This window comes from Haematobia irritans, chromosome 1 (assembly GCF_050003625.1).
Source record: "Haematobia irritans isolate KBUSLIRL chromosome 1, ASM5000362v1, whole genome shotgun sequence".
NCBI classification, from domain to species: Eukaryota; Metazoa; Arthropoda; class Insecta; order Diptera; family Muscidae; genus Haematobia; species Haematobia irritans.
In genome coordinates, this window is record NC_134397.1 from 103,207,265 (window position 1) to 103,219,763 (window position 12,499).

The 12,499-nt window shown below is 36.5% G+C and overlaps 3 protein-coding genes across 3 annotated transcripts; all 3 read right to left on the reverse strand.

The window, feature by feature from the left end:
* Positions 1–3,116: 3,116 nt before the first annotated feature.
* On the reverse strand, positions 3,117–12,252 carry LOC142240818 (uncharacterized). Its single transcript, XM_075312562.1, has 2 exons — positions 12,017–12,252; positions 3,117–4,323 (listed from the first exon to the last, which is right to left on the reverse strand). The coding sequence occupies exon 2, from the start codon at positions 4,315–4,317 to the stop codon at positions 3,391–3,393; it is 927 nt and encodes a 308-aa protein (XP_075168677.1). The 5' UTR covers positions 4,318–4,323; positions 12,017–12,252; the 3' UTR covers positions 3,117–3,390.
* On the reverse strand, positions 4,413–5,006 carry LOC142229945 (uncharacterized). Its single transcript, XM_075300546.1, has one exon. The coding sequence runs from the start codon at positions 5,004–5,006 to the stop codon at positions 4,413–4,415; it is 594 nt and encodes a 197-aa protein (XP_075156661.1).
* On the reverse strand, positions 6,398–10,918 carry LOC142229953 (uncharacterized). Its single transcript, XM_075300556.1, has one exon. The coding sequence runs from the start codon at positions 10,916–10,918 to the stop codon at positions 6,398–6,400; it is 4,521 nt and encodes a 1,506-aa protein (XP_075156671.1).
* Positions 12,253–12,499: the final 247 nt, after the last annotated feature.

Here is a 12,499-nt window from a genome sequence, read left to right on the forward strand (position 1 = left end):
ATGACTCTAATTTTCCTAAACTTCTAATACATATATATCGAGCGATAAATCATAAATAAACTTTTTCGAAGTTTCCTTAAAATTGCTTCAGATTTAAACGTTTCCCATATTTATACCCTTCACCACTACTGTGGTACAGGGTATAATAAGTTTGTGCATTTGTATGTAACGCCAAGAAGGAGTAATCAAAGACCAACTATTTAGTATACGGATCGGCTTAGAATTAAATTCTGAGTCGATTTAGCGATGTCCGTCTGTCTGTCCGTCTGTCTGTCTGTCTGTCTGTCTGTCTGTTGATGTATTTTTGTGTGCAAAGGACAGCTCAAAGACGATCCCTATTGATTTTGGAAAAAATCGGTTCAGATTTAGATATAGCTCCCATATATAGCTTTCGCCCGATTTACACTCATTTGCCCACAGAGGCCAATTTTTTGCTCCGATTTAGCTGAAATTTTGCATAGGGAGTAGAATTAGCGTTGTAACTATGCGTGCCAAATTTGCTTGAAATCGGTTCAGATTTGGATATATCTCCCATATAAAGCTTTCGCCCGATTTACACTCATATGACCACAGAGGCCAATTTTTAACTCCGATTTAGTTGAAATTTTGCACAGGGAGTAAAATTAGCATTGTAGCTATGCGTGCCAAATTTGGTTGAAATCGGTTCAAATTTAGATATAGCTCCCATATATATGTTTTTCTGATTTCGACAAAAATGGTCAAAATACCAACATTTTCCTTGTAAAATCGCCACTGCTTAGTCGAAAAGTTGTAAAAATGACTCTAATTTTCCTAAACTTCTAATACAAATATATCGAGCGATAAATCATAAATAAACTTTTTCGAAGTTTCCTTAAAATTGCTTCAGATTTAAACGTATCCCATATTTATACCCTTCACCACTACTGTGGTACAGGGTATAATAAGTTTGTGCATTTGTATGTATCGCCAAGAATGAGTAATCATAGACCAACCTTTTAGTATACGGATCGGCTTAGAATTAAATTCTGAGTCGATTTAGCGATGTCCGTCTGTCTGTCTGTCCGTCCGTCTGTCTGTCCGTCTGTCTGTCTGTCTGTCTGTTGATGTATTTTTGTGTGCAAAGTACAGCTCGCAGTTTTAGTCCGATTGTCCTAAACTTTGGTATAGGGTCCTGTTTCGGCTCAAAGACGATCCCTATTAATTTTGGAAAAAATCGGTTCAGATTTAGATATAGCTGCCATATATATTTTTCACCGATCTGGTCATAATTGGCGTGTATATCAACCGATCTTCCTCAAATTCCGTACATCCGAATATTTTATGAGTCTCGAAAAACTTGCAAAATATCAGCAAAATCGGTTCAGATTTAGATATAGCTCCCATATATAGCTTTCGCCCGATTTACACTCATTTGCCCACAGAGGCCAATTTTTTGCTCCGATTTAGATGAAATTTTGCATAGGGAGTAGAATTAGCGTTGTAACTATGCGTGCCAAATTTGCTTGAAATCGGTTCAGATTTGGATATATCTCCCATATAAAGCTTTCGCCCGATTTACACTCATATGACCACAGAGGCCAATTTTTAACTCCGATTTAGTTGAAATTTTGCACAGGGAGTAAAATTAGCATTGTAGCTATGCGTGCCAAATTTGGTTGAAGTCGGTTCAGATTTAGATATAGCTCCCATATATATGTTTTTCTGATTTCGACAAAAATGGTCAAAATACCAACATTTTCCTTGTAAAATCGCCACTGCTTAGTCGAAAAGTTGTAAAAATGACTCTAATTTTCCTAAACTTCTAATACATATATATCGAGCGATAAATCATAAATAAACTTTTTCGAAGTTTCCTTAAAATTGCTTCAGATTTAAACGTTTCCCATATTTATACCCTTCACCACTACTGTGGTACAGGGTATAATAAGTTTGTGCATTTGTATGTAACGCCAAGAAGGAGTAATCATAGACCAACCTTTTAGTATACGGATCGGCTTAGAATTAAATTCTGAGTCGATTTAGCGATGTCCGTCTGTCTGTCTGTTGATGTATTTTTGTGTGCAAAGTACAGCTCGCAGTTTTAGTCCGATTGTCCTAAAATTTGGTATAGGGTCCTGTTTCGGCTCAAAGACGATCCCTATTGATTTTGGAAAAAATCGGTTCAGATTTAGATATAGCTGTCATATATATTTTTCACCGATCTGGTCATAATTGGCGTGTATATCAACCGATCTTCCTCAAATTCCGTACATCCGAATATTTTATGAGTCTCGAAAAACTTGCAAAATATCAGCAAAATCGGTTCAGATTTAGATATAGCTCCCATATATGGCTTTCGCCCGATTTACACTCATTTGCCCACAGAGGCCAATTTTTTGCTCCGATTTAGATGAAATTTTGCATAGGGAGTAGAATTAGCGTTGTAACTATGCGTGCCAAATTTGCTTGAAATCGGTTCAGATTTGGATATATCTCCCATATAAAGCTTTCGCCCGATTTACACTCATATGACCACAGAGGCCAATTTTTAACTCCGATTTAGTTGAAATTTTGCACAGGGAGTAAAATTAGCATTGTAGCTATGTGTGCCAAATTTGGTTGAAATCGGTTCAGATTTAGATATAGCTCCCATATATATGTTTTTCTAATTTCGACAAAAATGGTCAAAATACCCACATTTTCCTTGTAAAATCGCCACTGCTTAGTCGAAAAGTTGTAAAAATGACTCTAATTTTCCTAAACTTCTAATACATATATATCGAGCGATAAATCATAAATAAACTTTTTCGAAGTTTCTTTAAAATTGCTTCAGATTTAAACGTTTCCCATATTTATACCCTTCACCACTACTGTGGTACAGGGTATAATAAGTTTGTGCATTTGTATGTAACGTCAAGAAGGAGTAATCATAGACCAACCTTTTAGTATACGGATCGGCTTAGAATTAAATTCTGAGTCGATTTAGCGATGTCCGTCTGTCTGTCTGTCTGTCTGTCTGTTGATGTATTTTTGTGTGCAAAGTACAGCTCGCAGTTTTAGTCCGATTGTCCTAAAATTTAGTATAGGTGAAGAAATCTGCTCTTCAGATTTCTGATAAAGGGTGTGTTTCCCAAAGAAATGAAAAAAATCAAGAATTCTTTGGAATTCACGGACAAAGCTTCTTGCTTTATTGAGATCTTCTTAAAGACTAAAAATTATAATGGCGCTTAAAATAAAGAATGCTCCTAGCATATATGTACATAGATAAATATATACGTTAAGTTTAATGAGATCAAAATGAAATTATAAGAGAAAGTTTGTACTAAAAATTCAGTAAAAGAAACAAAACAAAAGGAATTCAAATTAAACATAAAATGAGTCATGGGGACTTTAGCGGCTGTTGAACATGGCTTCAACATACTCCCGGGCTTAAGATGGAGGCTGTTCGGCAAATGGCCCGTCATCACGACGAATGAGTGGACAAAGTGATTTAAGGAACGGGATGTTGCTGCGATCATAAAAGCCACTGAAAACCAATCCAAATATCGTTTCTTGTAGTAGGATGTTTGGATTCTTTTCAAGTTTATTGAGGGGACCTAGAATAACTCTGTCTGCAAGGTCTCCACCGATGACTCCGTCAATTTTAAAATTATGAGGTTCAGGATGAGCAAGTTTGCGACCCTCAGCGTATTTGAAAATATCAGGACGATGACACGGTTGTGGTATATAGAACCGAAATTTGTCAACCAGGGCAAATCGTTCAGTAATAGTGCCTGTAGGCGTTGAAATCTTACAGGAACAATATGCAACCTCAAATCGTAATGGACCCAATTCAAAGGCAGATTTCACATTAGCTTTCAATAGGCATGATTTTGGAACTTGAGGGTACAATAGCAGAGTTACGGTATGTGATTTTCCTTGACAAACCAATTCACATTGAATGACGGGTGCTAGCTCTTTTCGTGTGTCGGCGTCTTGTGGAACCCAATCATATGGTTTTGCATTTTCAAAAGTGGTCATACGTACTGAGAATGGCAATTGGTCGTATGATTTTTCAATTTGAACATTTTGTTGTTTTTCCGTCGGGGTAGAAGGCACATTTTCAATGCTCGAATCCATCTCACTTTCTTCTCGATGTATCATTGTGTGATGTTTTGCTTTGCATATTTCACATCGATTAACAGAAGGACAGGTAGAACGGCTATGTCCGAAACCAAAGCAATTGAAACAGGCATCTTGACCCACCAAGGAGGCACGCCTGGCATCGTTTGATAAATTACGGAACTTTACACAATATTTCAACGGATGGTTCCGTTTGCACATGAAGCATCTCGGTTTCACTGCGATTTGAGACATTTGGATCTGTGGAAGAAAAGAAGGAAAAGGACAAATACATACAATGAGAAACTTGAGTTCGTTAAATGATCATTGGGTTATTGAGCTTTGGAGTATTATTTGTCGGAACTGAATTTTGGAATTGATGGGGTGTCAGTGGTTGGCAAAAGGCATATATTAACGATTGAACGAATGATATCTCCATTCTTAGTTTTAACTTCAACCACTCTCACGTTGTTGTCTTTTCCAAAGAATATTTTCTTTATTCTTCCCAGACACCATTCTGTTGGGTGAAGCGAATCCTCCTTTACAATTACAAGATCGCCTTCTTTTATGTTATTTCTTACTTTTTTCCATTTATAGCGTCTCTGTAATTCTGTGACATATTCTGCTTTCCAACGTTGGCTAAATGTATGAAAAATAACTTTCAGTCTTTCCCACCTGTTGATATATGACAATGATTTCATTGGGGGAATACTTGGTGACTCGGGGGGAGCTGTTAGAGGAGCTCCTCGTAGAAAGTGACCTGGTGTCAACGGCAAAAGTTCGTCCGGATCTTCAGATACCGAACATAAAGGCCTGGAATTCAAAACGGCTTCTATTTTCACAAGTAATGTTGTGAATTCTTCGAATGTGAAGTTCCAGTTTGTGACAATTTTCTTTAAATGGGCCTTCATACTCTTTACGGCGGCCTCCCAGAGGCCACCCATGTGAGGAGCATACGGCGGAATGAACGTCCAATTTATTCCTTGCCCTGTATATTTAGCGCTCAGACTATCTCCTACGGCCTCAAGAAAAGTAAAGGGTGATTTGTTAAGAGCTTGATAACTTTTTTTAAAAAAAAAAAACGCATAAAATTTGCAAAATCTCATCGGTTCTTTATTTGAAACGTTAGATTGGTCCATGACATTTACTTTTTGAAGATAATTTCATTTAAATGTTGACCGCGGCTGCGTCTTAGGTGGTCCATTCGGAAAGTCCAATTTTGGGCAACTTTTTCGAGCATTTCGGCCGGAATAGCCCGAATTTCTTCGGAAATGTTGTCTTCCAAAGCTGGAATAGTTGCTGGCTTATTTCTGTAGACTTTAGACTTGACGTAGCCCCACAAAAAATAGTCTAAAGGCGTCAAATCGCATGATCTTGGTGGCCAACTTACCGGTCCATTTCTTGAGATGAATTGTTCTGCGAAGTTTTCCCTCAAAATGGCCATAGAATCGCGAGCTGTGTGGCATGTAGCGCCATCTTGTTGAAACCACATGTCAACCAAGTTCAGTTCTTCCATTTTTGGCAACAAAAAGTTTGTTAGCATCGAACGATAGCGATCGCCATTCACCGTAACGTTGCGTCCAACAGCATCTTTGAAAAAATACGGTCCAATGATTCCACCAGCGTACAAACCACACCAAACAGTGCATTTTTCGGGATGCATGGGCAGTTCTTGAACGGCTTCTGGTTGCTCTTCACTCCAAATGCGGCAATTTTGCTTATTTACGTAGCCATTCAACCAGAAATGAGCCTCATCGCTGAACAAAATTTGTCGATAAAAAAGCGGATTTTCTGCCAACTTTTCTAGGGCCCATTCACTGAAAATTCGACGTTGTGGCAGATCGTTCGGCTTCAGTTCTTGCACGAGCTGTATTTTATACGGTTTTACACCAAGATCTTTGCGTAAAATCTTCCATGTGGTCGAATAACACAAACCCAATTGCTGCGAACGGCGACGAATCGACATTTCACGGTCTTCAGCAACACTCTCAGAAACAGACGCAATATTCTCTTCTGTACGCACTGTACGCATTCGTGTGGTTGGTTTAATGTCCAATAAAGTAAACTGAGTGCGAAACTTGGTCACAATCGCATTAATTGTTTGCTCACTTGGTCGATTATGTAGACCATAAATCGGACGTAAAGCGCGAAACACATTTCGAACCGAACACTGATTTTGGTAATAAAATTCAATGATTTGCAAGCGTTGCTCGTTAGTAAGTCTATTCATGATGAAATGTCAAAGCATACTGAGCATCTTTCTCTTTGACACCATGTCTGAAATCCCACGTGATCTGTCAAATACTAATGCATGAAAATCCTAACCTCAAAAGAATCACCCTTTAGAATGTTCGTGGAGAAGCTTACGATTTGCGCCAACAAAATTTCTGCCGTTATCAGAAAAAATAGTTTTTGGTAAACCTCTTCTTCCAACAAATCGTGAAAATGCTGCTAGGAAGGCGTCGGTTGAAAGGTCTGAACAGGTTTCTAGATGTACTGACCTCGTAGAAAAACACACGAACACTGCAGCATATCCTTTAAGTAATTTTGCATTTTTCAATGGGGATGATTTTATGGTGAAAGGACCTGCAAAGTCCACACCGGTGTATGTGAACGGGAGAGAAAATTTCACTCTTTCTTGTGGAAGATCTGCCATTAGTTGTTCTTGGAATTTGTGCTTGTAGACTGTACAAGTACGGCAAGTCCTTACGCATTTTCGTATTGCATTACGTAATTTTGGAATGTAATATCCTTGTCTTATTGCTCTAAGCATTACCTGATGCTCGCCATGAAGAAGAATTTCATGACAATATCTAACAAGGAGTGTGGCAAAATGTGATTTGTCTGGAATTAAGACCGGGTGTCTTTCATTGAAACTTAAATCAGCATGTTCCAATCTCCCACCAATACGAATTTGTCCAAATTCATCCAAATATGGTGTCAACGAAAGAATAGAACTCTTGTTGTTCAATGGTGACTTTGATAACAGTAGTTCGTAATCTTGTGGATAATACAATTTTTGTGACATTACAATAAGTTTTCGTTTAGAATTTTCGATTTCTTCGGCTTGTAATGTTATTTTGTTTGTTATAGATTTCTTTCTGCTACGATTAATGAATCTATAAATATAACATACAACTCGTAGAGCTATAGGCAACGATGAGAATCTAGTTATTATTTCTTCGTTGAAAATATGGATGTGTAAATTCGAAGTTCTTTTAGTTTCCAATTCTGTAGGTTCGAATGTTCTCGGCGGAGACCACTGCTCTCTGGCAGTTTTTAGCCATGGTGGCCCATGCCACCACAATAAATTGTGTTGAAGGTCTTGTGGGGTCGATCCACGTGTACCCAAGTCAGCTGGGTTTTCTTCGGTTTTCACATGTCTCCAAGACTTAACATCCGAAATACGAAGAATTTCTGCAATTCGATTTGATACAAAAGTTTTTAAAACTTGTGGGGATTTTTGCAACCACCCGAGCACAATAGAAGAGTCGGTCCAGTAGAAACGCTCATATTCGCAACATATCTTGACCGAATCTAGCAATTTGGCCATAAGAAGAGCACCGCAAAGTTCCAGTTTCGGTATTGTAATGCATCTAAGAGGAGCCACTCTCGTTTTTGCCATGAGTAAGTTGCTGGCGATTTCACCATTTTCACATTCAACTCGAATGTAAATAGCTCCACAATATGCTTTCTCGGAAGCATCTGAGAATCCGTGCACCTGTACACGACGACCTGGCGAAAATCCAATCCATCTCGGAATCTTTAAAGTTGATATTGCTGGTAAATGTTCAATGAATGCTTTCCATTCATCATATAAGTTTTCGGGTATGCGATCATTCCAATCGACATTGTCTTGCCACAATTTTTGCATAAACACTTTTGCGATCACAATTATGGGGCCTAGCCAACCGAGGGGGTCATATAGTCTCGCAATGACTGATAAAACTTGCCTCTTTGTAGGGCTAGGATCATGAAGAACTTCTTTCACTTTATAAAAAAATGTATCTGTTTTCGCATTCCAGCGAATTCCCAAAGTTTTTGTAGCGCTCGATTCATCAAATTTTAAAAATTCTTCATCAAGAAGATCCTCCCGGGCCAAATTTGAGAGAAGAGTCTGACAATTACTGGTTATCTTTTTCAAGGGGAAAGATGCCGAATTTAAAACTTCTGTTAATTGAACTTGTTTACTCACTGCTTCATCGATAGTGTGTCCACCTGACAGCACATCGTCCACATAGGTTTCATTTTTCAAAATATTTGATGCAAGTATTTGATTTGAGTTGCAGTCTTCGCTAAGTTGGATAAGCGTTCTCAAAGCTAAGAATGGCGCACAGTTAATTCCAAATGTAACCGTTTTTAGTTGATACGTCTTTACTGCTTCATTTTCGACTGGGCGATGAAAAATAAGCTGATATTTTCTGTCTTCCGGATGTACCAGCACCTGGCGGTACATTTTTTCAATATCTCCTGTGAAGACAAATTTGTAAAATCTCCATCCAATGATGATTTGCATTAAATCAGCAATTAATGTAGGTCCGGGTAATAATACATTGTTTAGAGAATAGCCACTACTCGTTTTCTTAGAGCCATTAAAAACGACTCTCACTTTAGTTGATTTTCTGTCAGGACGTATTACTGCGTGGTGCGGTAAAAAGAAACTTGATTGCTTTAGCCCACTTTCCTCGCGATGTTGAACTGGCTCCATATGTCCTAGGTCGATGTATTCTTGGAGAACTCTATTATACTCGTTTTTAAGTTCATGAGACTTTTCCAATGTTTTCTCCATTCGAAAATATTGAGCACTTGCACTGCTTTTAGATGCACTAAGGTATATATTTTGTGGATATTCTGACCGAAATGGAAGTCGGACGACATATCGACCACTATCTTCTCGATATGTGGTTTTCTTGTAATAATCTTCACAATACGCCTCACTTTCGTCAATTTGCTGAATTTCATTCAAATTCTCCAGCTCCCAAAATTTTCTCATCTGCTCGTGAAGAGCTGTGTCGTCACACTCTTGCACGACTGTAGCAAATGTTCTGACTTCATTAACTGGCATGGGGCCGGATAAATACCAACCAAACTTCGATTGTCTAGCTTCCAATCCTTTGGCGACGTCGAACCGAACTCCTTCCATGTTAATTTGAGGCAAATAGTCACTTCCAATTATGACATCAATTGGAGACGGCTTATAAAAATATGGATCAGCTAGATCCAAATCAGAAATATTATTTAATTTGGTAATATTTACGCGATTAGCTGGCAAAAAATGAGTTAATTTTGGCACAATAATTACATCGATGTTCATGGAAAAATTTGTCTTCCGTGATTTGATATTTACATGACAAGATTGCTGTGAATTTCCAACGATGGTTCCACCCAATCCAGATATTTTCGTATTATGACGTTGTGTTGGTAAACCAAGTTTTTGTTGAATTCTTCTTGATAAAAAACTTCGTTCAGAGCCTGCGTCTAACAGTGCTCTTACTAAAAATGTTTCTCCAGCGTGAACTATTCCTATTAAAGCAGTTGGTAGAACTGTAGTTCCGCTATTTTGACACATATGAATTTGAATCGCAGCTCCTTGCTGCCCAGAAGTTGAAGGTTGACTGTCTCTTCTAACGTTTTCACTATTACTGTTTTCATTTATTAACCGATTGGACGAAATATTACATAATTTTTCTTGGTGAAGCATAGTATGGTGTTTTTGTTGACACTTTGCGCAAGTTCTTTCACTGGTACATTTTGATTTGAAGTGATTTGTTGACAAGCAATTTGCGCAATATTTATTTGCATACACATACTTTTGCCTCTCCTTGGGGGATAGCGATTTAAAATGTTTGCAATGTTGTAAGGCGTGATCTTTTTTAAATTTTTTGCAAGAATATTTCATATCATTTTCTGAGTGTGCGTAAAATGTTTGAGATCTATTATTATTATCTTTGTTATTCGGTTTTTTGAGATCAGTAATTGTTTCCAGCATTTCTGTTCTTTTTGACAGAAAAGTATCTAATTGTGACCAAGTTGGCAACTCTTTGTGATCACTTAATGAATCTTCCCACGCCCTCAAGGTTTCTTCCGGCAATCTTGTTGAGCACCAGTGCACTAAAATTGGATCCCAATCATCCGTTTTTAGTTTGTATGATTTAAAGATAGCAACACAATCGTTTATGGAACTTTGTATATTTCGGATAGACTTTGCCGTTTCGCAAGGGGCGACTTGAATGCCAAAAAACTTTTTCATCTGTTGATGAACGAGAATCCTAGTATTCTCATATCGATTCTTTAATGCATTCCAAGCCAAAGTAAAATTCGCGTCTGTTAAATCGAACCGCTGTACAATTTGCCACGCTTCACTCCTTGTTTTGCTACGTAAATGATACAATTTTTGTGCATCGGACAATCCTGGATGATTAATGAAAACCGCTTGAAAAATATCTCGGAAGGCGGGCCATTTTGAATAACCGCCTTCAAAGGGCTGAGTGTCACAGGGTGGAAGCTTCAAACTGGAAACACCATGGTGAACCGTGGAGGTATCTATTCGAGTGCTTTCAAGATTTCTTGGCTGAGATTTTTCTTGAACAGCCTCAATAATTTTAACTTTACATTCTTGATATTTAGAAGTTGCTTCGTCAAACGATTTAGTGTCCTCTTCATCATCACTATTTTCACCAGCCACAGCCATTATATTTTCAAAACTTTCCAACAAATTATTCCATCTTCTTTCAAGTTCTGTATGCTTCACTTCCAATGTAGCTACACTCTTATATGTTGAAATTTCGGATTCTATCTTGGCGCAGAACGAAATTAATTGAACATTATCAAACGAAAATTTCCGACGAGCTGACATTTTCGCCTTTTTTCTTGTCATTGGTTCCTTTTTATAAAAGAAAATTGATTTTCGTTGTGATCTTGATAATTTTTTATTTTCAAAAATATATTATTTTAACCGATCTCCACGATCTCTACGACTGATCAATAAATTTAAAAATTTTATTTTCTCCTCACGAGAAATTTAATTATTGTTAGTCCTTGTGTTTTTTAATTATTTGCAAAATTTCAATCTGCATATAGCAAATCACGAAGTTTCGTTTCCTTTAATCGCTTTATTTATTTGTTTTGTTTACATTTTTTCGTTTTCTTCACATCGATTTATTCTTTCATACTCCATTTTATATTCGTGAAGAATTTGAAATTTCATTTTTTTGGTTTGTTTTCCGTTTACCGTTACCAAAAAACTTTGTATTTCTTTGTCAAAGAAAATCAGAATGTTGAAAAAATACCGTTTTTTTCACCTTGAAAAATAAAAAGGTCAAATCAAATATTTAAGGTAATATTCATCAATGTTATTTATTTTTAGTATATCATATTTCACGTCGCGATAATTCATTTGTGCACCACTTTTTATGTTTTTAGAATTTCATCCAATTATTTTCCACTTTAATTAATTTCATTACATCTAAAAAAATATATTTTTCTTGAGTAATTTCTTGCCGACACTCTCTAGTGTCCATAAATTTACACCTTTTTGCTTTGTAAATGTTCCTTTTGTGCCCGTTGATAATGTTGTTATTTTATTCTGAACATGAAAATATTCTTGTCTTTAATTAATTTTCACTTTATTACACGACGCGAAATTTTCTTTATATTATTAACCACTTTTTATCATTTTCGTTGAAATTATAAATAAACTGATTTTTTCATTATTCTTCTTAAATATATTTTATTCCTGTAGAATTGATTTCGCACCACTCTTATATACATACATCTTTTTTTAATCGTTTTGCTTTTGTGTTTGTTGTTTTTGTAATGCACCGGTACTTGGTTGCTGGAATTTGGTGATTTGCTGCTTCTTGTTGAAATTGTTATAAATTTGATTGTCTATTCCTCATGAATTTTTCCAAAAACTCAATAAAGAATTAAAATAGACGAATTTTAAAAAACTCACCCTCTTTCCTTTAATTCCGTTGATCAATATTTGTTCTTGTTTGTCTGGGAGATTCCTTGGCTAAAGAAATTTATTTTCTTTATGTTTTTAAATGCTTTTCCCTTTTCGAATTTGCACAGAGGGAAATGCACACAAATTTATTATGTAGTTTATCAATGTTTTTATTTAATTAGACAATTATTTTTAGCACTTTTTACCAAATTTTATTCACTATTTAATTATATGTCTGTCCATGACCACTCTCAATTTACTATGATTTGACTGTCATTCTCTTGCATATTGTCAGTGATGGCAAATCAGATCAGTGATGGCACAACAGATCGATGGTGGTATAAATGGTACTTTTGGTTGCAGTTATTTTCGAAATGATTTTCTTTGTAGCAATTTAATAGTTTCGAGTTATTATTTCAATTTTAACACGATTTAAATTTTTTGTTGGTTTATTCAAATAAACTTGGTTGATTTTAATATTACTCAATGCCT

Excerpts from the sequence above, each read along its gene's own strand:
- LOC142240818 (XM_075312562.1), bottom strand. The coding sequence starts at position 4,317 with ATGTCTCAAATCGCAGTGAAACCGAGATGCTTCATGTGCAAACGGAAC.
- LOC142229945 (XM_075300546.1), bottom strand. The coding sequence starts at position 5,006 with ATGGGTGGCCTCTGGGAGGCCGCCGTAAAGAGTATGAAGGCCCATTTA.
- LOC142229953 (XM_075300556.1), bottom strand. The coding sequence starts at position 10,918 with ATGTCAGCTCGTCGGAAATTTTCGTTTGATAATGTTCAATTAATTTCG.